The 21,901-nt window shown below is 58.1% G+C and overlaps 2 protein-coding genes across 6 annotated transcripts in view; one reads left to right on the forward strand and one right to left on the reverse strand.

The window, feature by feature from the left end:
* On the forward strand, positions 1-15,757 carry TCFL5 (transcription factor like 5). 5 transcript variants are annotated; one of them, XM_072735403.1, is made up of 6 exons: positions 1-797; positions 1,524-1,710; positions 1,969-2,131; positions 3,785-4,031; positions 5,915-6,056; positions 15,007-15,757. In XM_072735403.1, the coding sequence occupies exons 1-6, from the start codon at positions 58-60 to the stop codon at positions 15,127-15,129; spliced, it is 1,602 nt and encodes a 533-aa protein (XP_072591504.1). In that variant the 5' UTR covers positions 1-57; the 3' UTR covers positions 15,130-15,757. The 5 variants fall into 5 exon arrangements, with proteins under 5 accessions (XP_072591504.1, XP_072591505.1, XP_072591506.1 ...); XM_072735404.1 differs by having other exon boundaries at positions 3,788-4,031; XM_072735405.1 differs by lacking the exon at positions 15,007-15,757 and adding an exon at positions 8,664-8,842.
* Positions 15,755-21,901, reverse strand: part of COL9A3 (collagen type IX alpha 3 chain) — a 15,709-nt gene continuing 9,562 nt past the window's right edge. Inside the window, exons 21-32 of the mRNA XM_072735406.1 lie at positions 21,753-21,806; positions 21,622-21,675; positions 21,235-21,288; positions 21,059-21,130; positions 20,209-20,244; positions 19,754-19,798; positions 19,102-19,134; positions 18,812-18,958; positions 18,639-18,693; positions 18,029-18,211; positions 17,283-17,360; positions 15,755-16,545 (exon numbers count right to left, since the gene is read on the reverse strand). Of these exons, the coding sequence (XP_072591507.1) occupies positions 16,355-16,545; positions 17,283-17,360; positions 18,029-18,211; positions 18,639-18,693; positions 18,812-18,958; positions 19,102-19,134; positions 19,754-19,798; positions 20,209-20,244; positions 21,059-21,130; positions 21,235-21,288; positions 21,622-21,675; positions 21,753-21,806 (1,002 nt within the window). The 3' untranslated portion in view covers positions 15,755-16,354. The remainder of the gene's footprint in view (positions 16,546-17,282; positions 17,361-18,028; positions 18,212-18,638; positions 18,694-18,811; positions 18,959-19,101; positions 19,135-19,753; positions 19,799-20,208; positions 20,245-21,058; positions 21,131-21,234; positions 21,289-21,621; positions 21,676-21,752; positions 21,807-21,901) is intronic.

The following is a 21,901-nucleotide window of genomic DNA, read 5'->3' on the forward strand; positions in this document are numbered from 1 at the left end:
CCGCGCCGGCCCGGTGCCCGCCGGCCCCGCCCCGCGCGCCCCGCCGTTGGCGCCGGCATGTCGGGCCCCGGGCCGCGGGAGCCGCCGCAGGCGGGCGGGCCGGCGGGCCCCGAGGGCGCGGACGCGGCGCCGGGCGAGGCGGGGCTGAGCTTCACGACCACCGACCTGAGCCTGGTGGAGATGACGGAGGTGGAGTACACGCAGCTGCAGCACATCCTCTACTCGCACATGGAGGCGGCGGCGGCCGACGGCGAGCTCGACGCGCGCCTCAGCTCGGCCTTCCTGGCGGCGGCGGCCCCGGGCGCGGCGGCGGCGGCGGCGGCGGGCGGCTTCGCGGCGGCGGGGGGCGCGGCGGCGGCGGCGGGGGGCGGGGGCGCGGCGCCCGTGTACCCGGTGCTGTGCCCGCCCGCGCTGGCCGACGGCGGCTTCGCGGGCGCCGCGCCCTGCCTGGGCCACGTCGACTTCCAGGAGCTGCGCATGATGCTGCTGAGCGAGGCGGGCGCCCCCGCCGCCCCCGCCGCCCCCGCCGCGCCCGCCGCGCCCGCCGCCCCCGCCGCGCCCGCGCCCGCCGAGAAGACGCCCGGCGCCGACGGCCCGGGTCCCGGCGCGGCGCGGCCCAAGGTGCCCGACGGCGGCGGCAAGGAGAACGCGGAGGGCGCGCCCGAGGCGCGGGCCAAGTCGGCCGTGCGGGTCCGCCTGGAGGACCGCTTCAACAGCATCCCCGCCGGCATCCCCGCCGAGCCGCCGCCCGCCCCGCGCGGCGCCGAGCCCCCCGAGCCCGGCGTGGCGCTCAACAAGTGGGTGTCCCCGCCGCCTCCCGCGGCAGCCCCAGCCTCCCCGGCCCGCGGGTGCCCTGCGCTCTGCCCGCGAGCCGGGTGCACCTGCCTACCCCCGGGCGGGCCCCCTGTGCTCTGCACCCGGTGTGCACAGACGCTCTGAGGACCCGAGGCTTTTGTGCCCAGTTATCCACCTAAATATCCGGAGGACCCATCCCCCCCCACCCCCCGCACACTGGCTCAGGCTTAGGGGCGCTCCACACGCAGATGAGCCTTGCTGCAAGGAAAGTGTCCTGTTGTGAGGCTTGGATGACACAAGGCACCTTCACCCCGTAGCCAGGATGCCAGCCCGTTCGTTGGGCACGTCCCAGACACGTCTACTGAGGGGAGCAGCCCCTGCTGGGGTGGCGCCCCGGCTTGCTATGCCTCGCACCCCTGTGGGTTTCCCACATTTTGCCCCTAGTCATCAGATTTTGGAGAAAGGTCCTAAAGAGATGGAGAGAGACTGGCGTCAGGTGACGTCTAGGCCCGTGGTCCTCTGTGAGGAAGAAGTTTGAGCTTGTCCACTGCATCGCTGGTGGATCACTGTCCTCTAGAGGTTTCCACAAGGAGGGGGCTCATCCTGCCCGGCCCGAGCTGCCTAGGAATCCCGGTGCTATCCGGGAGAGTGCTGGTGATCGCAGCGTTCGGGACCCTCGGCCTGCCACACGTGGTTCACGCGTCTCCGGGTCCCCTTTGTCTTGGCAGTTTGGTGACTCTTATCCGACATCCTTCCGAATTCATGAACGTTCCTCTTCACCAGCAACAGAACAAATGCACGACGTTGGTGAAAAATAAAACCGCGGCGGCCGCCACCGCCTTACAGTTTACCTGCCCTCTGTTCACGGCCAATGCCTGCTCCGCGGCCGGGGGATCGAGCCTGTCACAGACGCAGGTAAGCGACGGGCCCGTCACGTGCTGCGCTTTTGTGTCGAGATGGATTTCATTTTCGTCAGGTCCGAACGATTTGGTTTTCTTTCATTGAGCTTAATAATCTTTAAGATCAAGAGCGTCGATGGGGTTTGGGAAATCTTAAGATCCTCAATGTGCCTGAAGTTCCCCGAATTGCGTTAACACCTTTGACGTAACCTGGGTTAGATGCATTTGATTTGTGTGCGTGATGGTAAACTTCCTGTTGCTTCGTTTTCTCCAGGGCTCTGGTAACCCATGTTCTATACTCGAAGCTGCCAAGCATCAGGACATCGGATTGCCTAGAGCATTTTCTTTCTGTTACCAGCAGGAAATTGAATCCACTAAACAGACTTTGGGCAGTAGAAACAAAGCTTTGCCTGAGCAGGTTTGGATTAAAGTAGGAGGTAAGCCATAAAGCAGAGGGAGCACTGCCCTGCTGGCATCCTGGCCCTGGTGGGGAGGGGGAGAGGCCGTGGGCGAACATGAAGTGGTCTTGGAAGCCGTATCTCTACTTGGGGGACTCTTCTTCCTCCCCTTTCTCCCAGTCATTACACTTTGAACATTCTTTTGAGTTTCAGACATCTGATACTGTTTTAGAAGATTTATCCATGTATTTCGGAGAGAATGAGCACACAAGCAGGGGGAAGAGGGGGAGGGGGAGAGAGAGAATCTCCAGCAGACTCCCCATTGAGTATAGAGCCTGACGTGGGGCTGGATCCCACCCTGAGATCACGACCTGAGCAAAACTTAGGGCTTGGCCGCTCAACCACCTGAGCCACCGAGGCGCCCCTCAGACATTGTTTTTGTACTTAGTACGGAAACAGTTTAGGGGCGGCTTTTTCTTACCAGTAACCTCTGGAAACAGAAAAATGATGGACTTACATGAATTTTCAGTTTCCTTCAAGTTGCTGAAAGCACTTAATAGTTGTTTTATTTTTTCATATTTTATATTTCGTGAGTGAGGCAGGAGGCTGAAGTCTAGGAGCTTTAGGAGACAATCTGCAGATTGAGTTTGGAGCGAGAGGCCATAAGGTGATTCAGAAAGTGTTAGAAATTAACTGCTGAAGGCCACTTCGCTCACCTTGAGAGCGAGCTCATAAACCCTTTCTCCCTGCAAACGGATTATTTTTCGACTTAACAAAATAACATTAAGCTTTTCCAGAGCTGATGCGGGTAGGGCCGGGTGGAGTGCCGCGCTCCCCAGGGCAGTGGGACGTCCTCCTCGTTAGCACTTTTTACACGGAAGGATGCGCTGTCATTTGCGAAGGGAAAGGCTGATAGTGAAATAAACCAGGTGCTAAGCCCTCAGCTTCAGGAGCAGAATATTCCCAGCGCTGTGAATTCCCCGCCACGTCTTCCTTGCAGGTCCTGTTCTGAGGGTTGTGTGTAGGGAGCCTCTTGCCACAGAGACTCTGGTTTTGTTTGGCGTCTCGGGAAGGCGCATCAGCGTCCATGCTAGTTAGGCGCCCGCGGTTCTCCGAGTGGTGGGATTTGCCGTGTTCCTCTAGCATGAGTAAGAGCTGTGGTGTGACTCCTCCTCCCGTGGGCGGAATCGCTTGTCAGCTGAGGGCACATGTAACTGTCAGGCACTTAGGTCTTGTCCTCTTCTGAGCATGGCAGGTAGAGTACCGGCTGTCACATTTGAATAATTGTATAAAAGAAAATCCTTGGGAGAACGGTTTTTGGTGTTTTTTTTTTTTTCCATTCTGAACGTCAGAAAAATCGAACAAGTCTTGGTTTCTCTATTCATAGGTGGCAGCTAACTCCTGTTGATAAGAAAAGGGACTTTGGCAAGGTTATGTACTGAGTACATAATACTCAGTGTTTTAAAGATTTATGTTCAGTGTTGTGGTTTGGAGCTTGGAGCTTTGTGCTAACTGCTTGCTTGTACCAGTTACCGTCGTGGGTACAGCTCTTCCCGTTCCATTCTGGGTGTTCCTTGCCCGTTCACGTGTCTATTTTGGACTGAAAAATGCCACAAAATACGTTCAGCATTAACGGGGACAAGTTAAATTAAATAAAAAATTAAAATACCACTTTTTTCTTCTTTTGCAAAGAAGAAGCGCTATGTAAGCAAGCCATAAATAAGAGGAATCGGAGTAGAATACGTCAGCTGGACACAAATGTAGAACGAAGAGCCCTTGGAGAGATTCAGAACGTGGGCGAAGGCTCCACCGCCACACAGGGCGCTTGGCCGCCCGCGGAGTCCTCGCAGGCAAACCTCGGGGAGCAGACCCAGAGCGGGCCCCAGGGAGGAAGGTCGCAGCGTAGGGAGAGGCACAACCGCATGGAAAGAGATAGAAGGTAATGCGTGTGATTGCTCGTCAACACGCAAGTTTACTATAGGTACTAGCCGTGATTGGCAAGTTAGTCATGAACAGTAGTTTAGCTATTTCAAAATGTGTGCAAAGTGGAGAAGAGTGGCCAGAGTAAATGTTGACTTTGTTTTGCTAGGTGGATCGGGGTCCCCAGGATCACCCCTAGGCTTGAGGATTCATTACGAAGACTTACGGCTTTGAATTATTACAGAGAAAGGACACAGCAAACTTAGCAAAGGTGCCTGGGGAGGAGTCCAGGGAGCCAGAGGCGAGCTCCCAGGTGTCCCCTCCCAGGGGACTCCCAGATGCACTCCGCATCCCCAGCACCGGGTCCCGAGCCGGGGGAAATGTTGCCAGCTGGGGAACGCTCGCGAGAGACACGGTGCCCCGAGATTGCACTGGCGGGGCGGGTCATGGAGGCATTCCCTACCTGGCCAGCCGCCAAACCCCGGGCCCCCAGAAGGAGAGCCAGCGCTCAGCATGAGCCCTGTTGTTTGTACAGACATTTTAAGCACAGTTAGGCACCTAACTAATGGTGCTGGGAACCCTCCTGAAATCCTAGTTCCCAGAGGCCTCAGGGGCCGGCCTCGTGAGTGGGCGTCCAGCAGGCAGCTGGGCTGCACACCAGGGCACCGGCTTTGCCTGGTTCTTCTAAGAATGTTGGGGAAGAAGGGGTGTAAAACTGTTATTTAGGTCGTTTTATTTGCAGAATTTATTTAGATTTCATGTAGAACCAAAAGGTGGTTAAGTTTTCTCTGTTTCAGGTGGGTTTTTACCTGATGTTTCTTTAACTTAATTAACTGAATCATTTGCGGGGTACTTTGGACCAGTTTCCTTTCTATAGCACGGGGCAAGGCAAATACTCAACTCGGAAGCTCCAGGGTTGACCTAAGTCAATTTATTTCTTTTTATGGGATATTCCAGCTTGCTAGCCAGCCAGCGATCGTTCTTAGACCTGTACACACACACAGTCTCTCTCTCTCTCTCTCTCTCTCTCTCTCTCTCTCTCTTTCTCTGTCTCTCTGTCTCTCTGAAGGATGTTGTGTGAACAATGAAGAAGAGCTTTCCTACTCTGGCGTTTCATCCACATTTACTGAGTACTTACGTGTAGGACCCTTACACCGTGTGTGGACACCCTGACATTCCCTAGGTTCACACACTGCAGGCTCACCACCTCTCCGGCTCTTGTCTGTAAAGTAGAGCTACGTCCTGCAGTCAAACACGTGGGTGTGGAAAGGGTCTGGCTCTGTCTAGAAAATCGAGAACATGTCAAAATGCCAGCTGTCGTGTTGGCCTTATGAGGTTGCCACGTCAGAGCCCAAGTGTGCATGTGGGAAGGTGGGCATCAAGGGTCGTGCTGCGCAAGCTGCTCCGTGTCAGCTTCTCTAGGACCTGGCATTACACTGAGTATCATCCGTGAGACTTTAAATGGCCTAACTCAACTTGTGATTTAACTTATCTCTCTAAAAAAGAATTATCTCTAAAGAGACGGGGTTTCAGGACGTTAGCAGGCTGGTAGTCTGTGATCCTTTTTTGAACCGGGACCCCCTTGGAGATCAGAGCTTGACCTCTAGCTGTGGGTGAGTTCCTTGGCACATGGAGAGTGGGGTGGTAACTTTTGAGTGAAAAACCATCTACCCAGAAAAAGCACACACAGAATTTTGCTTCCAGTTTCGGGGGTTTGGCTCCATCCCTGGTCTAGAGACTTGAACCTGGCCCTTGCTCCTGGCCCATGAGAAGTCTGTGGGGAGGAGCCTGCAGCAGGACGGCCCTGCGGTCCCAGCGGAGCGCGGTCCCCGAGCCCCGGTGCCGGGCCGGGAGACGTTTGCTTCCACTTCTCAGCTTGATTACTTTGGGTTTTGACTGTAGGCGCAGAATCCGCATTTGCTGTGATGAGCTGAACCTTTTAGTCCCGTTCTGCAACGCGGAGACGGATAAGGCGACCACCCTGCAGTGGACCACAGCGTTTCTAAAGTACATTCAGGAAAGACATGGAGATTCTCTGAAAAAGGTCAGTGTTCAGGGCAGATTATCAGAATTTTACGAACGTTTTCAGTGATCTTATTTATCGCTTTTCCCTAAGGTATCCCAGAGTGTCCTTTGTCCCTGGAATCCAGCGTCAGATACTGAGTTCACTGGGAACGAGCTCCGCTCGTTAATGTGGTAACTCATCGTTTACCACAGTAATAATCACAGCCTGGGTTGGTTCACTCACCAAGTGACTCACCGAGTGACTGGTAGCAGTCGTCAGATAACACGTTGAGCACCTGCCGTATGCAGCAGGTTGTATGGGGCTTGAAGGGGCTCCAGGGGTGATGACATTTTCAGCCTCTGAAAATTCTGTGAAGGGACAAAACAAGAATAGTTAAGAATTAAGGGGGGGAGAGAGGCAGATAAACGTCAAACAGTCTGAAATTCAAATGCATTCAGAAGACGGAGAAGAGAGACCCTTCCACACGCTGGGTGACTGGGGACAACGTGGGGGCTTTGGGGCCCGAGCACCTGGCTCCTTGGGCAGCCGGCACTGCCCTGACCCTGTCTGTTTGGTCCCAGGAGCAATCCCAGCGCGTGAGCACGGCTCGTGGGGGACGGAACACGTGGTGTGAGTGGGAGTCCGGCCGCCCCCTCCTCGATGGCTCAGATGGAGGGACGGAGGCGTTCACTGCCTTGGCTTCAGTGCTCTGCCCCGGGGGGCCTTGACTCCAGGTGCCCGCGTCGGCGTGCTGGTGGTCGGGGAGTGCCGATGAGGCCTCGGGTGAAACCAGCGCACCCCGATTCTGGTGCTGTCGAAGCCGCTGTGTGGCCGCAGCATCTGTTAGGGACCGAGCTGAGGTGGGTGCACACATGGGAGCCTTTTAAAAAGAGCCTGCTGTGTCCAGATCCTGGCGGGGATCTGTGTTTCTGTTGCCCCCTCTGACTCCCCGTGGTCCTCACGCTACGTCAGCCGTGGGGTTTCATTGTACGTGTGATCGCGATTGAGTGACATTTGTGTCACATTCCTGCTGATTGGATCATTTATGGTTATCATGCAGGTACTCTTTGATGTTATTTGTTAGAGGCAGACTGTTAAGTTTAATAAAAATAAAGCTTTTATGTATATTTTTATCGCTCTTTAAATCTTAATTCCAGCCATTTAATACAGCGTGGTATTAGTTTCAGGGGTACAGTACAGTGGCCCCGCACTTCCATACCTCACCTGGTGCTCATCACAACAGGTGCGCTCCTTCATCCCCCAGCCCTGCCCTCTGGTGACCTTCAGTGTGTTCGCTAGGGTTAAGATTCTGTTTCTTGCTTTGTCTTTCTTTTTTCCCTTTGCTCATCTGTTTTGTTTCTTAAATTCCACATATGAGTGAGATCATGTATTTAATTGTCTTTGTCTTTCCACAGTTTGGCTGTGGGCATTGCTGCTGTAAACGTTGGGATGCAGGTGCCCCTTCTAATCTGCATTTTTGTTCCCTTTGGGGTAAATACCCAGTAGTGCCATTGCTGGGTCATAGGGTGGCTCTGTTTGTAACTCTTTGAGGACCCTCCACGCTGATCTCCAGAGCGTCTGCACCAGCCCGCATCCCCACCAGCAGCGTGAGAGGGCTCCCCGTTCTCTAAATCCTCACCAACATCTGTCGTTTCCTAACGTGTTAACTTTACCTATTCTGACATGTGGGAGGCGGGATCTCATGGTGGTTTTGACTTGGTTTCCCTGATGCCGAGGGATGTGGAGCATCTTTTTATGTGTCTGTTTCCCACCTGGGTGTCTTCTTTGGAGAAAAGCTTTTATGTTTTTGAAAACGACTTAACATTTGGCTTTGTGTACCTATTAATAGTGAATTATTGATATAATTCATTCATGATGAAGGTGCTTACAACAAAAAAATTTGTTAATTGTCTTTGTATATATTCAAAGATTAAAGAGGCTAAAACTTATGGGTACTATGTTTTGTATTCCATATGTGTTACGTTCCTGGGTATTTCTGAAGCTTAATTACATTGAATGTGTAGATTGTTTCTGGATCAGAGTTAGGGCATGTCAAGAAACAGGCTGCAGGGATCCCTGGGTGGCTCAGAGGTTTAGCGCTTGCCTTTGGCCCAGGGTGCGATCCTGGAGTCCCGGGATCGAGTCCCACGTCGGGCTCCCTGGATGGAGCCTGCTTCTCCCTCCTCCTGTGTCTCTGCCTCTTTATTTCTCTTTCTCTCTCTATGTCTATCATAAATAAATAAATAAATCTTTAAATTAAAAAAAAAAAGAAAAGAAACAGGCTGCAGTGATGTCGGGGACATGTTGTTGGGATTAGCACATAACTCCCCAAGCAGGGTCTATGGCTATTTTCTTAGTAACTGGTCTCTCTGATTTGTGTAGTTGTGTTTTTACAGATAAGACACATGAGAATTTTGTTGTTTATATTTTATTTATTTGTGAGAGAGTGAGTGGGGGTGGGGGTGCAGAGGGAGAAGCAGACTCCCCACTGAGCAGGGAGCCCGACGCTGGACTTGATCCCAGGACCCTGAGACGATGACCTGATCCAAAGACAAGATGCTTCACCCACTGAGCCACCCAGGCACACCTATGTGAGTGTTTTAAACGATTTTCCTAAATCGTTTTAGTACATATTTCATTCCACAGATCACTCTACCCAGGCTTATTGTGTTCGAGATGCTGGGGACCATCCTTTGAATGAGACCGAGACAGTGCTGGTGACGTGGTTGGTGCACAGGTGTCTCCGTCCTGTCCCGAGGAGGAGAGCTGCTCTGCGGGCCCTGCCTGCAGAGGGGGCTCCTTAGGTTGGATGTCGAGGGCTCTGGAGGGTTTTAGGTAGCAGTGGCATGTCAACCTTAAAATAGCCAGTGATGCCTGCCTTTGGCCCAGAGTGTGATCCTGGAGTCCCGAGATCAAGTCCCACATCTGGCTCCTTGCATGGAGCCTGCTTCTCCCTCTGCCTGTGTCTCTGCCTCTCTCTGCCTCTATGTCATGAATAAACAATAAATAAAATCTTAAAAAATAAATAAAATAAAATAGCCAGTGATTTTACTAGCAAAATGAGTTTATTGGGGAATACAGGAACTGCAATTCAGGATACCCAAGCTGGAGTGTACACATGCAAGCCCGAAGAGACAGGGAAGGCCAGCTTTCTTAGGCTTTAGGGGGGAATCAGGGTGGTTGTTTTGGACGGAAGTCTGCTGGAGAAGGGGGTGTTGGTGGTTGTGGTTTTCCACTAGCGCAGGCTGTGGCCAGTGCAGTGTTGCTGGGGCAGGGAGCTGTGTCGGTGGCCCCCCTCGCCACGTAAGTCTTTCTGCCTGTGTTGCTCGGCTGCAGCTCGCAAGCCCCCGAGGTGGCCCGACCCCGTCTCCAGGGAGGCCTGTTGTGCTGTCTCCACAGGTACCATCTGATGTTTTCCGAGGTCACCCTGGAAGTAGAGGTTGAGGTGGGCAGGCGTGGAGGCAAAACCGGGGCTGGCCAGGGGCAGCAGGCAGCGGGAGGGCAGGATGGGGGACGGGGACCTGGCTCGGTCCGCTGGGTGGATGGTGCTGACCGCGCGGGGGACACGGGGTTCGCAGGGGTGGGTCCAGCCTCTGTCTCAGACGTGCTGCAGTTTCAGTGCCCAGCAGGTGTCAAGTGATGTCCAGAAGGCCATCAGTAGAAGGGTCTGGTCATTGTCAGCCAATGGCTGGTCCCCTTGGTGCTCTTTATCTTGTCTTTTTTTTTTTTTTAATTTTTTTTATTTATTTATGATAGTCACACACACAGAGAGAAGGAGAGAAAGAGGCAGAGACACAGGCAGAGGGAGAAGCAGGCTCCATGCACCGGGAGCCTGATGTGGGATTCGATCCCGGGTCTCCAGGATCGCGCCCTGGGCCAAAGGCAGGCGCCAAACCGCTGCGCCACTCAGGGATCCCTCTTGTCTTTTTTTTTTTTTTTTTAAATTCCATTTTAGTTCCAGTGTCATCATCGTACAGTGTTCTGTTAGTTTCAGGTCACTTTGTGTTTTTTTCCTAAGGAACATACATAGAGCACGATGGTACCTGATGCCCCCACCTGACCCCTGGGCCGACCGTTTTCCCCTCACGCACTCACGCTTGCTGCACAATTTCACAGTCGTTATAGGCACCAGTGTCTTCAGGCGTCTCCTAGAAAATCTTTGTATTTTATTTATTTATTTAATGTATTTATTCATTCATTCCTGAGAGACACAGGCAGAGGGAGAAGCAGGCTCCATGCAGGGATCCCGACATGGGACTCGATCCCAGGCCCCGGGGTCACGTCCTGAGCTGAAGGCAGGTGCTCAACCACTGAGCCACCCGGGTGCCCCAGATTTCTGAATTTAGATGACTCGTGTTCTAGGGGAAATTTTGATAGAATTTGAAACTTAGAAAACTTAGAATGGTACGAGGAGCTCTGTGTCCCCCCAGACTCACCCCAAGTCACCAGGTATCGACATTTTAACCCATTTGCTGTGTCATGCTTTATGTCTCATATATTTTTTGAACCATTTAACAGTGAATCGATCTGTAAATATTCGTGTTTATCTTACAGAGGCGATACGTTATCTTCTTATGTGCTAAAACCAGGAAATTTAACCTTGCTTTCATGTGGTCGTCCGGCTCGGGGTCAGCATTTAGATTTTGCCTGTTGGCCCAGTAATGTCCTCTACGACTTTCCCTGTCGGGATCCAGTCCAGAATCCCCGGTTCTGCTGGGTCGTGGAGCTCGGCAGGGCTGGGGGCCGCCCCTCGCTCCTGTCCCCGCTGAAGCCGCCGGCCCTTGGCCCGCGTTCCCTTCACGGCCTGCTCTCTGTGCTGTGAGAACTCCCGGCCCCAGGGGCTCTCGGCCCCAAATCAGTCCACAGTCCTGGGGGGCGCGGCCGAGGGACTAACGGCGTCCAGTTGGCGTGCAGGGCCCGCTGGTCCCGTATTGAGTGGTGCCCCACGCCTGCAAAGAGACCGCCCCCTCGGTGGCTCCTGAAGGTGGGACGGTGGCCTGTTGTGGGGTGGGCACGGCGGAGAAGCTCCCTGCGGCGGCCGCGGCCAGCGCACAGACTGTGCTGGTGCCGGAGCCGCTCCGGGCTCTCTAGGCCTCATCCTTCCCGAGGCCTCGCGTGTCCTGGCCTCGGGGAGCGGGCCGAGGCGGTGCTCGGGTTTTTTCTATCATAATCTGCTTTTATGTTGTTTTAAAAGCTTAGTTACCTTCTTTATTTTTTCTTTTTAAGTTTTATTCTTTCTGATATCTTGGGTATAAAAGCTTTTGGTCTGTTTTTCACATTTTTTATGATGTCATCAGTGAGGGCGGTCTGTATAAGGAAATGGCTTTTGAAAGTTTGTGGAGACTCCCATCGTGACCTCTTCTGTGGTCAAGTATTAAAAGTTCCGTGTTTATTTGAAAAGAATGAGTGTTCTTCGCTGGTGGACCGTGTTAGGGTGAGATGGTGCTGGCGACTGAGATACTTGCTCTCCGCCCCTTGCCTGGCAGGCCTGCTCCAAGAGGCACGGCCTGGCTCCCGACCGCTTGCCCAGCTGGGGCAGCCCCGTCAGGTGCGTGCGTCCGCCTGCTGTCCTCCGCCTCCCCCTTCCTGGCGCAGCTCTTCCACGTGGGATTAGAGCCCTCACTCTCTCCTTCCAAGAAGTGCACTTTCTGGGGCGCCGGGGGTGCTCAGTGGGTGAAGCGCCTGCCTTCAGCTCAGGTCATGAGCCCACATGGGGCTCCCTGCTCGGCGGGGAGCCTGCTCCTCCCGCTGCCCCTCCCCTCGTTCATGCTCTCCCACTCACTCACTCAAATAAGTAAGATCTTTAGAAATGTGTGTATCCACCTCATTTTCTTTAGTTTACGTTTACTTATGTCCTCTTCATACCGAACGTGGGGCCTGAGCTCACAACTCCAAGGTCAGCATCTCCCGCTCTTCCTGCTGAGCCAGGCAGCCGCCCCAAGGAAGCCCCTTTACACTGGCATTCTCCTCTCCACAGATCTGGGGGGAATGTCGGCTTTGGCCGGGCACCACCTCAGGGCGTTCTGACTCGTTCCAAGACTCCCTCGCAAGTCCATCATTTCACTGAAACAGATGCTGGTGGAGGGAGGACGGCAGCTGCCGGCTTCCTCGGCCCCGTCCAGGAGGTGGCGGGTCCCTGGAGAACCCAGACCACACGGTGGCTTCCCCGCCGCTGGCGAAGTGCTCACTGCAGGGGGACGCCCAGCGCCGGCCTCGCTGTGTGCGGGTCGTTCGGGATCTCTCTGGAGTCCTTTCTTACGTCAGAAATGATGGTTTCCTTCTTTGTGATTTTTGTGTAATTCCCAAAGGTAAATTGTACCTTCTCAAATATAGGCAAATATTTTTGTATTTGGGCTTTGAGTGTCATTTCCATATAGGAAATGGTCAAAGTGTGCTTCATCTTCAGCTGCATGGAGACCCTAAAACCGTTTAAAGTTTGGGAAGAGAATTAGAGATACGTGCAGGCGTAGCTCCTGAGCGCAGGTGGTAGTTGCCGATGGCAGGTGGCGTCGGGCAGGTGCCACTTTGACAGTGGACAGGCACGTGTCCAGCCATCCAGGAGGTTCGCGGGTTTCCTGGCGCAGCAGAGTCCTTCTGCTTCCCCCGGACACGATGCCAGTATAAGCCCATTACAGCGCAGCAACAGGCAGGCAGCACGATTCAAAACAGGCAAAGGACTTGAATACTTTTTCCACAAAAGATAAACAAATAGCCAACAGGTCCATGAACAGATGCCCAGCACCTCCGATCATCAGGGAAATGCCAGCCAAGTGGATATGCCCCTTCATACACATCACAGCTGAGACGCCAGGTGTGGCTGTGACAAATGGCAAGAGCAAGTCTGGGAATGTAACTTGGCGGCGGAGGAAAGTCGTGTGATGGTTTGCAGAAAATTAGAATTACCACGTGACCCAGCAGTTCCACTCGCGGGGACCAGAAGGACTGAAAGCGGGGACCCAGATGGACACTTTGTTCTCAACAGCGCTATTCACAGTGGCCGAGACGTGGGAGCCCCCGAGTGACCGTCAGCAGAGGAGGGGATAAGCAACGTGTGTGCACGCGGCGTAGGCTTCGGCCAGGGAAGCGCTCCGGCACCTGCCGCGGCGTGGATGGACCAGAGGACGCTCTTGTGAGCCAAGGAAACCATCACAAAAGGACAGATGCTAAATGAGTCCACTTCCGTGTCCAATTCCTAGGGACGGAAAGTGGGATGCGGGGTGGGGGGCGGGCGGGGGTCAGTGCTCCATGACGACGGAGTATCTGGGGGACGAGGACGGCTGAAGTTGTGGTCACACAATATGGTGAAGGTAGTTAACGCCCCGGGGGAAAACCGCTTGCAGTGGCTAAAATGGAAAGTTTCATGTGGCATATTTTGTACCGTAACAGAAAGATCTATAAACATAAATTTAGTTGTAGAAGAATGCGGTGTTTTAAAAAAACCTCGGGAAATTTATCCAGGCCCAGGTAAAGGGGGTGTTCCGGGAGGTCCGCCGCAGACACTGGGACGCGCGCGTCTGCACCCTCGCCCTCCCTGGAGGGTTTTTTTTTTTAATTCAATTAATTAACATATAATGTATTATTGGTGTCCGAGGTGGAGCTCGATGATTCATCAGTTGCTTGTCACACCCAGGGCTCAAGACCTCACGGCCCCGTGCCCCTCCCCCGTTGCCCCCTCCCCGCCCCCCAGGGCCCTCAGTTTGTTCCCTAGAGCTCGGCCTCTTACGGTTTGTCTCCCTCTCTGGTTTCATCATTTTATTTTCTCCTCCCTTCCGCCACGATCCTGTTTCTTAAATTCCGCATGTGAGTGAGCTCCTGTTTCTCTGATTGGCTTTCCCTCGCTCAGCACAACACCCTCTGGTTCCAGCAGCTCCCCAGATCTCAGCCAGGCCTTGGTCTCCTCACGATGGCTCCCCTTCTTCCTCCCCCGCCCTTCATTGATGTCCTAGGACTTCCCAGCTTGCGCATTTTGCAGATCTCTGATCTTTGTTTTGCAGGCAGAGGCCAAGGAGCTCAGAGCTCAGGCTGCTGCTTGCACTTGGCTGCTCTCCTGAGCTTGGGGCTGCCCCGCGTGCTCAGGATGGCCCAGCCCGACCCCGACCCCGCCGTGAAAGCCGGGGGCAGAGCAGCGGGAGCAAGGGCGGCCCTGCCAGGCTCCCCGAGCCAGCTGAGTCTTACAGAGCCGGCCCCTGACGCCAGGCCTGCCACGGAGCACTCCCCGGTGTGCGTGGGGTACGTGGTGGGCATGGTGTCTGTGGGGTGATGGAAAGTTCTGGAGACGGATGGTAGTGCTGCTGTGCAACTGTGCACGGGCTGGATGCAGCCCACCCAACACTCAGATGTGGTTAAAACGGTAAAGTAGTATAGACCTTACTACATTAAAAAAATATGGGACCCCTGGGTGGTTCAGTGGTTGAGCGTCTGCCTTCGGCTCAGGTCAAGATCCCGGGGTCCCGGGATCGAGTCCCACATCGGGCTCCCTGCATGGAGCCTGCTTCTCCCTCTGCCTGTGTCTCTGCCTCTCTGCCCCTCTCTCTCTCTCTCTCTCTGTGTCTCTTATGAATAAATAAAATCTTTAAAAAAACAAGTATGACTGCTTGTTTTTAAATAAAGAAGGCTTGGCTTTATGATATGGACAGGCATTATGGGAATCCATTAGAAAATTAACAATATGTGTAAATGTGAGAAAGATGTTTGAATTCTTGATTTTATCACATACACCCCTTATGAGATATGAGTTCGTGGATGACACCTTTATATAAAGTAGTTTAGCTCATAATTTTAGCCTGTTGTATATTTTTAGTTTTTAAGAAAATTTTATTCATTTTAAGTGATCTCTATACCCAGCATGGGGCTCGAAGTCACGACCTAAGGTTCAGAGCCGCACGTCTCCACTGACTGAGCCAGCCAGGCACCCCCCGGCCTTTTGTGTTTCTTAGATGGTTTCCAGGTCTGTGAATCTAGGGCATTAATGGTTGTTTCTCAACTTTAGGAATTCGAGAGTGTGTTTTGCGGTAAAACTGGCAGAAGGCTCAAGTTGACCAGACCGGACTCCTTGGTGGCGCGTCCCGCACAGGAGAGCCTACAGAGCAGCCCGGCCATGGACGTCAAGTGACCGGAAGGGACCGCTAGTTCCCGGCAGTGGCGGCTGCGGCCCGGGACCCCGCGCGTCCGCGCAGCCCTGGAGCCCGGCCGTCGGGCTCTGGGGCACGTGAGTCGAGTTGAGGGGCCTCCGGTGGGGACGTTTCGTAAAGATGTTTGTCTAGAACAAAATACTTAGCCATTCGTGTCCTCTTAGACCATTTGGGGATGAAGACATGTTGACAATTAGCAAGAAACTTTTCAATTATCTGCCTGATTCCATCATGTTTTCTTAACATGATAACTTCAAAAATTAACATCCTTTGTAATTTCCTTAGTCTTCCAAGGTATACCGCTTTTTACCTATTTTATTTACATTTTAAATATGCCCATTTAGCAATTGGAACAAGTTAAATTGTTCTTGATTAGAAGTAGTTTGGAAATTTTGCTCCTTTGTTTCCCCCCCTGTGCTGACTTGAGTCGCCCGGGGCCGCGTTTGCGGAACTTGGTCCCTGTCCAGCCTTCCCGCTGGACCTTTTCCAGAGACTCCCTTTGAAGGCACTTTGTCCAGAAATGAAATACTGTCACAGTGGATTACTTCAGCGCCCTCATTTCGTATTGTCATTACTTTCTGTGTAATAAACTGTAGTGTTTGGAACTGAGGCTTTCACACGAGTGGCTTTATTTATCACAACAGGTCATAGCAGTAGACTTTCCTTCAATAAATACTGTTACTCGGAGACAGTCAAAAGTTTGTGCCCAGGAAGCAGGTAAATCAGACTAGACCATGTGTGGAGGGGGTACCGCACGGGAAATCCTTTATTTGTTAGATTGGGGTCGCTCGGGTTCATCTGCCGCTAACTGTGAGCGGATCTCCGTACACAGCGCTGTGTGGACAGCTTGCGGTTTGGGGTCTCGTGGAATCGTACGCGACTTTGCGTACCTGTGCCCTGTCTCCCTCTCAGAAGTGGGGTCTCGGTCGTGCACACGGGACCCGTGCCCGAGGTACGATGTTAGAGCTGATGCACAGGTGGAGATACGCGGAGGACGACACTGGGCAACAGGTCTATGACGGATGCTCTCAGGGACAAGTGTCCGGCTGCTGCCACCGAGGAACAAGGGGCAGGCCAGGAGGGCCGCGGGGGCCGCCGCAGGTGGCATGCTGTCCCCTCCCGGCACAGAGCGCCGCCGACTCCTGGCGTCCCTCCAGAGCTCCCTGCTGGCATCGGCACCACCACCTCAGTTCCTTTGGTTACGTTTTAGAAGCTTCTAGAACCTGACTTTTCCCCGCCGCCTCCCATCACAGCTCCTTGGCAGGCCGAGGTGTCGCAGATGCCGGGTGTCCCCTGAGCACCCACAGCACCGGGGAGGCCAGGATCGCCTGGAGGCCCGGGCTCGCCGTTGGCCCCGTCGCGGCCGTCTTTGCTAACGCCAGGCACGCCTTGTGGTCCTGGAGGCGGAGCGGGAAGGTGAGTGTTGACGGGAGAAGAGGACGTCGGTGGTGACTTCCCTCCGTTCAGCCCGCCACCCCCAGCCCTGCTGCTTAGGGGCTGCTTCCTCCCTCTGGAAGGGCCGAGGGCAGGAGGCGGCGCGGAGGACGAGGTGGGGAGGCTGTGGAGGCCTGGCGTGTGCCCCGAGCATGGCAGCTCGAGTGAAGCCAGGGTCTTCTGGGGGCGAGGGTGCGTGTGCAGAGCCGCTTGGTGAGCAGGGACGGGGGGGCGGGGCCTGCAGCGGAGCCCGGGGGGGCCCCACCTCAGGGACGGGTCCCCTGAGCACAGGGAGGCACGGGGTGGGCTGGGGGGCGTGGGCGGGGCCTGCAGGGGAGGAGGGGGTGTGAGCGTGGCCCGCGCTGTCCTAGGTGACGTGTGTGCGGCTGGGGGGATGGACGAGGGGGGGGGGCTGCTCCTGACAGCATCTCGGGTACGCGTGGGCCACCTCGGGGGGCGCTGTGTTGGCTCGTGACTGACCCTGACGCTGGCCGGCTCTCCCTGCCTGGAACCCAGCCGCCCGCGCAGGGACAGACCCGCCCGAGCCTCTTGGCGTCACACGAGGTCACTGAGACGGCTCCTGACCGCCCGAGAGGCGTCGCCCGGAGAGGCACGTCGTTCCTCAGGAGACCGACACGCGTCCACCCGCAGCCCCGGGGACAGCTGCGTGGCCACAGAGCCGCCGCCGCCGGGCACGTACCTTGGAGGCCCTGGTCCCCGGCCGGCCCGTCCAGACCCGCGCCCGCGGAGCCTTTGTCTCCTCGGTCCCCCGGGGCCCCTGTCGGGAAGCAGACGCATGAGGGCCCGCTGGGCTGCGCGTGACGGGCGGGGGGCCGCGTGGACAGCCTTCCCGGGGCGAAACACTCAGAAGGAGCAGGAGCGTCGGGGCGGAAGGCGCGGAGCGTGGACTCTATTTTCAAAGGCCTTCAGACCCCACGTGGAGGACGGCGCCTCCAGGGCAGCGCCGAGCCGGCAGGGAACCGGGCCCTCGCGTCTGGGCGGAGCCGGGCTCGTGGGGGCTCCGTGGGGGGCTCGGCCTCGAGGCCTAGAAGCCCGCGAGCTGCGCCCGCCGACGGGGATGGGAGCTAAGTCTCCCTGGAAACCTTTCTCTTAAGCTGGTTTTCAGAAACGCAATTATTTGGTCACTAAGTTGGCAGGTCCTGGAATCCGGCCAACCGCGGCCCCAGACAGAAGTGGGCGCTGGAGGCCGGTTCGGAAGAGCTCCCGGGACAGGGAGGGACGGGCTGGGGTCAGCGACAGGCGCCCCCGGGGGCCGCCGGGCCGGGACACTCCTGCCTTCTGCGACGACGGAAGGGCCCTTCCGAGGGCCGCGCCCCGGTGCCGCCTCCCCCCCAGACGCTGCCCTGACAGCGTTTGAGGGAAACGTCGCTGAAGTACCAGGGTGCCCGGGCACGGGGCACGGGGCGCGGCCGGCGGCCCACTCACCTCTGGGCCCCGGGTCCCCCAGCTCTCCGGTGGGGCCGCGGTATCCAGGGGGCCCTCGGGCACCGGGGTGGCCGATGGAGCCTGGGGGCCCCGGGGGGCCTGGGGGCCCCGCTGGCCCAGGCCGCCCGGCGGATCCGGGCGCCAGAGGCTTCCTCAGGTGAGCGGCCAACTGCGCGATTTGTTCTTGGGAAACAGAGATGCGAGCGTCACTGCAGAGCGGGATGAGCGAGAGCGGGCGGCGGCCGTCGCCCCACTGGCTTCGGGGCCCCGGGGCTGCTACGTTTGTCCGCGGACCAGGGGGTGAGGCGCAGGCCTCGGTTGGGAGTCCGAGAGGCCAAGAGACGGCCACTCAGTCCCTCAGGGCTGCAAGGGCGCAGGGCTCGGTCCCCGCTGGCCTTTCACGGGACAGACATCTGGGGACGTCCCCCCCCCCCCCCCCCCCCCCCCCGCCGCGCACCCGGCCAGTGTTAAATCCCGGGGGGAGGGAGCCCCGCCGGTGCAGACGGGGAGCACCCCGAGGACTACAGGCCGCTGGGCCTGCCCGGGGCGGCCCTGGGTGGGAGGAGGCCGGGGTGCGGGCGGCGCGAGGCCCGCGGGCGGGGGCACTCACCGCTGAGCATCCCCCCGCACAGCTCCCGGATGTGCTGCTCGCTGGCTTCTCGCCCCTGAAATTCACCCCGTGGGCCCGTCAGCAGACGGGGCAGGCGGGCGCTCCTCGACGTGCCCTGCCCGGCCGCCACCCCGATGCCACCGAACGCTGCCCTCAGGAAGGGAAAGACCTACCGGAACCCCGGGTTTCCCGGTGATGCCGGGCACGCCCTGGACGCCCGGGAAGCCCACGGGGCCGGGCGGACCCGGGAGGCCCTCGACGCCGCTGGTGCCATTGGGACCCTGGATGCCCTTGGGGCCCAGCTCCCCTCGACTGCCAGCCTAGAGGGGACCAGGAGGCGGCGGGTCAGGCGCGAGCAGTGGGGGCAGTGCCACCCCCACCCCCCCCACCTCCGCCCGCTCCCCAGCAGGCCCGCCGGCGTCTCCTCTGGATTTTGTCGTGGGAACGGCCCGCAGCCACTTACCTCTCCTTTGGGTCCGACCGGGCCACCGGGACCCTGCAAGAGAGCGGGTGTTTGACACGCTGTTGGGTGGGAGCCCCCCATGCAGGGCGAGGTGGGGAGGACAGGGACGGGCCCCGAAACCACCACGGGGCTGCTTGAGGCCGTCGGGTGGCCACTGCGCCCCGGGGACGTTGTGTGTCTCGCTGGGATCGTGTTCCACCCACTCACGTCTGTGTGACTTATTTTCCCTGAGTGTTTGCGGCATCTGCTCGGTACGTTTCCTTACACACGTTTACTTTGCTTCCTGTTTCCTCCTCAGCACGTAATAAATAACGAGCATCTAAGCGTCGCTGTGCCTGGAGTTCCCCGTCCCCGGCGTGTCCTTGGGACGCTTCCCAGCTGCACATCCACAGCCAGAGGCCCCCCGTGGGATTAACAGGGATGGGGTCCCAGGGCCCCACCGGTCAAGGTCGTCCAGGAATTGGGCAGGATAAGCCACGCAGGCGCACACGCAGTCCCGAGGTGTCTTGGCTACGGTCGCGGCCCCACCCGCAGCCTCGGCCTCCCCGGGGCTGCCCACACACCCCCCCCCACCCCCCCCCCCGCGAGCCAAGCCTGGCGTTCGTTCCCAGCTGTGGATCAGTGAGGCAGACCTAACCCCAGTCCTACTCACCAGCTCTCCTTTGTCCCCAGGGAGGCCGTCGGAACCTGCAACGCCCTGAAACAACAGGCCCGCAGGTCAGAGAGCTGTCCCCAGGCCCCGGGAGCTGGCACGCGAGCCCCAGGCCCAGGGTGGGGCACCGGCTGACCGCACTTGGGGACAGGACACGCAGGCCTTCTTGCCCAGCAGAACCGCAGGCGGTGGGACTGCTCTAGGTCCTCCGGGAGGTCGCAGGCTCGCCCCCTCCCGCTCCCACGATGCATTTCTGAGCTCCCACAAGCAGGCCTGAGGCCCAGGACCGCCCCGCCGCCCCTCACGAGGTCACATTCCCAGGTCAGGGGGGTTGCACCCCCGGGAGCCAACCGTGAAGTGGGGCTGGGTGTCCCCCCGGAGCAAGGGAGAGAGACGACGGGGAGCTGGGCTGCCGGCCGCGCGTGCAGGGGACCTGAGCCCCGGCGCCCACTCACCTGGTCTCCCTTAGGGCCTGCGGCTCCCCCCGGGCCCTGGCACAGAGGAGGTCAGCATGAGAGGGAGCCCGGGGCCCCCCGAAGGCAGAGCCCTCCCACGCTCAGCCCCGCCGCCCCCCAGCGCTCCACGCCTGCCCTGGTGGTGCTGGAATCTTCCCAAAGAACCGTGGTCTTAGGGCCCCGGAGCGCCGTCCCGCAGGCAGTGCCACGGCTGCTTCACGGCTCGTCCGCCGCGGGCGCTCCGGGTGCCACGGACTGCGCGGCCCTAGCACAAGCAGTCGTCGGGGCGGTGCCCGCGAGCAGCTGCCCAGTCCGCGCCGCGGACCGTGTGGTTAGGGACGGGTCTGGGAACTGCTGGGCTCTCCCGAGAACAGTAAAATAAAAATTGCCCATTTGCTCAAATCACGGCAGGAGTGGGAGCCTGGCCACGGGGCAGGGGCCGAGGTGTGACCTCCCGGGGGTGGGACACGCGGGAACGCCCTCAGATTTCCCGCCTGGAAGCTGATGAAGGGCCCCCTGGCCCGGCCATAGCCACCCCCGGGTAGGAAGGGAGGGCTGGGTGGGTGTCCCCTGGGCCCCACCCGCAGTCATCCCAGCCGGGCTCTGTGCTGCCCTCTGCGCCCGACTGTCCCGGGACAGCAGTCCCCCCACGGGGACTCCACCGCCTGTCACAGGAGCAGCAGAAAGTTAGAAACAGCGACAGGGTGTGGGGTCTTCACACAGCGGCACCGCGTGTCCAGGTCCTTGGCAAACCCAACAGATGAGGCCGCCCCCACCCCAGCCCCACAGGCCCCCCAGCGCCCCCCAGGCCCCCGTGGAGCCTGGAGCACTGACCCCCACAGCCACTCACCCGGTCACCTGAGGCACCTCGGAGGCCCTGGGGACCTGGCAGGCCGGGGTCGCCCATGCTGCCCTTCTGGCCCTACAGACAAGGACCCAGCTCGTCAGCACCCACAAAGGACCCCAGGGGGACCCCCCTCCACCCCCCCGGCTCCCGGACGCAGTCTGGTCCCAAACCTTACGCACCTGGAAGCCGCGGACGCCAGGGGCTCCAGGAGGGCCTTGTGGGCCCAGAGCCCCCTGAGAGAGAGAAGCAGGAGTGAGTCCACTCCGCCCCCCCAGGTGCCCCGGGGACAGAGGGGCAGGGCGGCGGGTGGCCGAGGTCAGGCTCGCCCTCCGGTCCCATGCGGCAGTCGTCCTGGGGCCCAGGTCCCCCCCATCTATGGCCACCTGGGCCCCAGGCCAGGGTCCTCACTACCTGCCCCAGGCAGGGCTGCGCGCACGGGACAGCTGGGCCTGGCCCTCACCGCCCCGGGGCCTTCACGGGGTCACCACGGACAGCGCACCCCCCACAGAGGCTGGGTCATGGTGACGCTCCACGCCCCCCACGCCACGCCGCAGCCCCTCACTCACCGCCGAGCCCCTGTGGCCAGGCTCGCCACGCTCCCCAGGCACGCCAACGTCCCCCTGCATGAGGACAAGGGGACAGGGGTGTCAGGAGGGTCCGTGGACTCGGGGGGTGCACGGGGCGGGGGGACACTTACCGGGATGCCAGGCTCTCCCGAGGGGCCAGCCTCCCCCAGCTCTCCAGCTCGGCCCTGCACAGACAGGAGGGCCCTGAATGCCGCCCTCCTTCCCCCTCCCTCCCCTCCAGCCCTGGGTGCCGCCGGCACCCCCCTCCCCCCCTCCCCCT

Source organism: Vulpes vulpes, chromosome 14 (genome assembly GCF_048418805.1).
Source record: "Vulpes vulpes isolate BD-2025 chromosome 14, VulVul3, whole genome shotgun sequence".
NCBI lineage: Eukaryota > Metazoa > Chordata > Mammalia > Carnivora > Canidae > Vulpes > Vulpes vulpes.

What these genes read in the sequence shown, in the direction of transcription:
- TCFL5 (XM_072735401.1), top strand. Translation starts at nt 58, where the DNA reads ATGTCGGGCCCCGGGCCGCGGGAGCCGCCGCAGGCGGGCGGGCCGGCG. An exon ending in CCCGGCGTGGCGCTCAACAA is followed by an intron (nt 798 to 1,523) that starts GTGGGTGTCCCC and finishes TTGTCTTGGCAG; the next exon opens with TTTGGTGACTCTTATCCGAC. An exon ending in CGCATGGAAAGAGATAGAAG is followed by an intron (nt 4,032 to 5,914) that starts GTAATGCGTGTG and finishes TTTTGACTGTAG; the next exon opens with GCGCAGAATCCGCATTTGCT.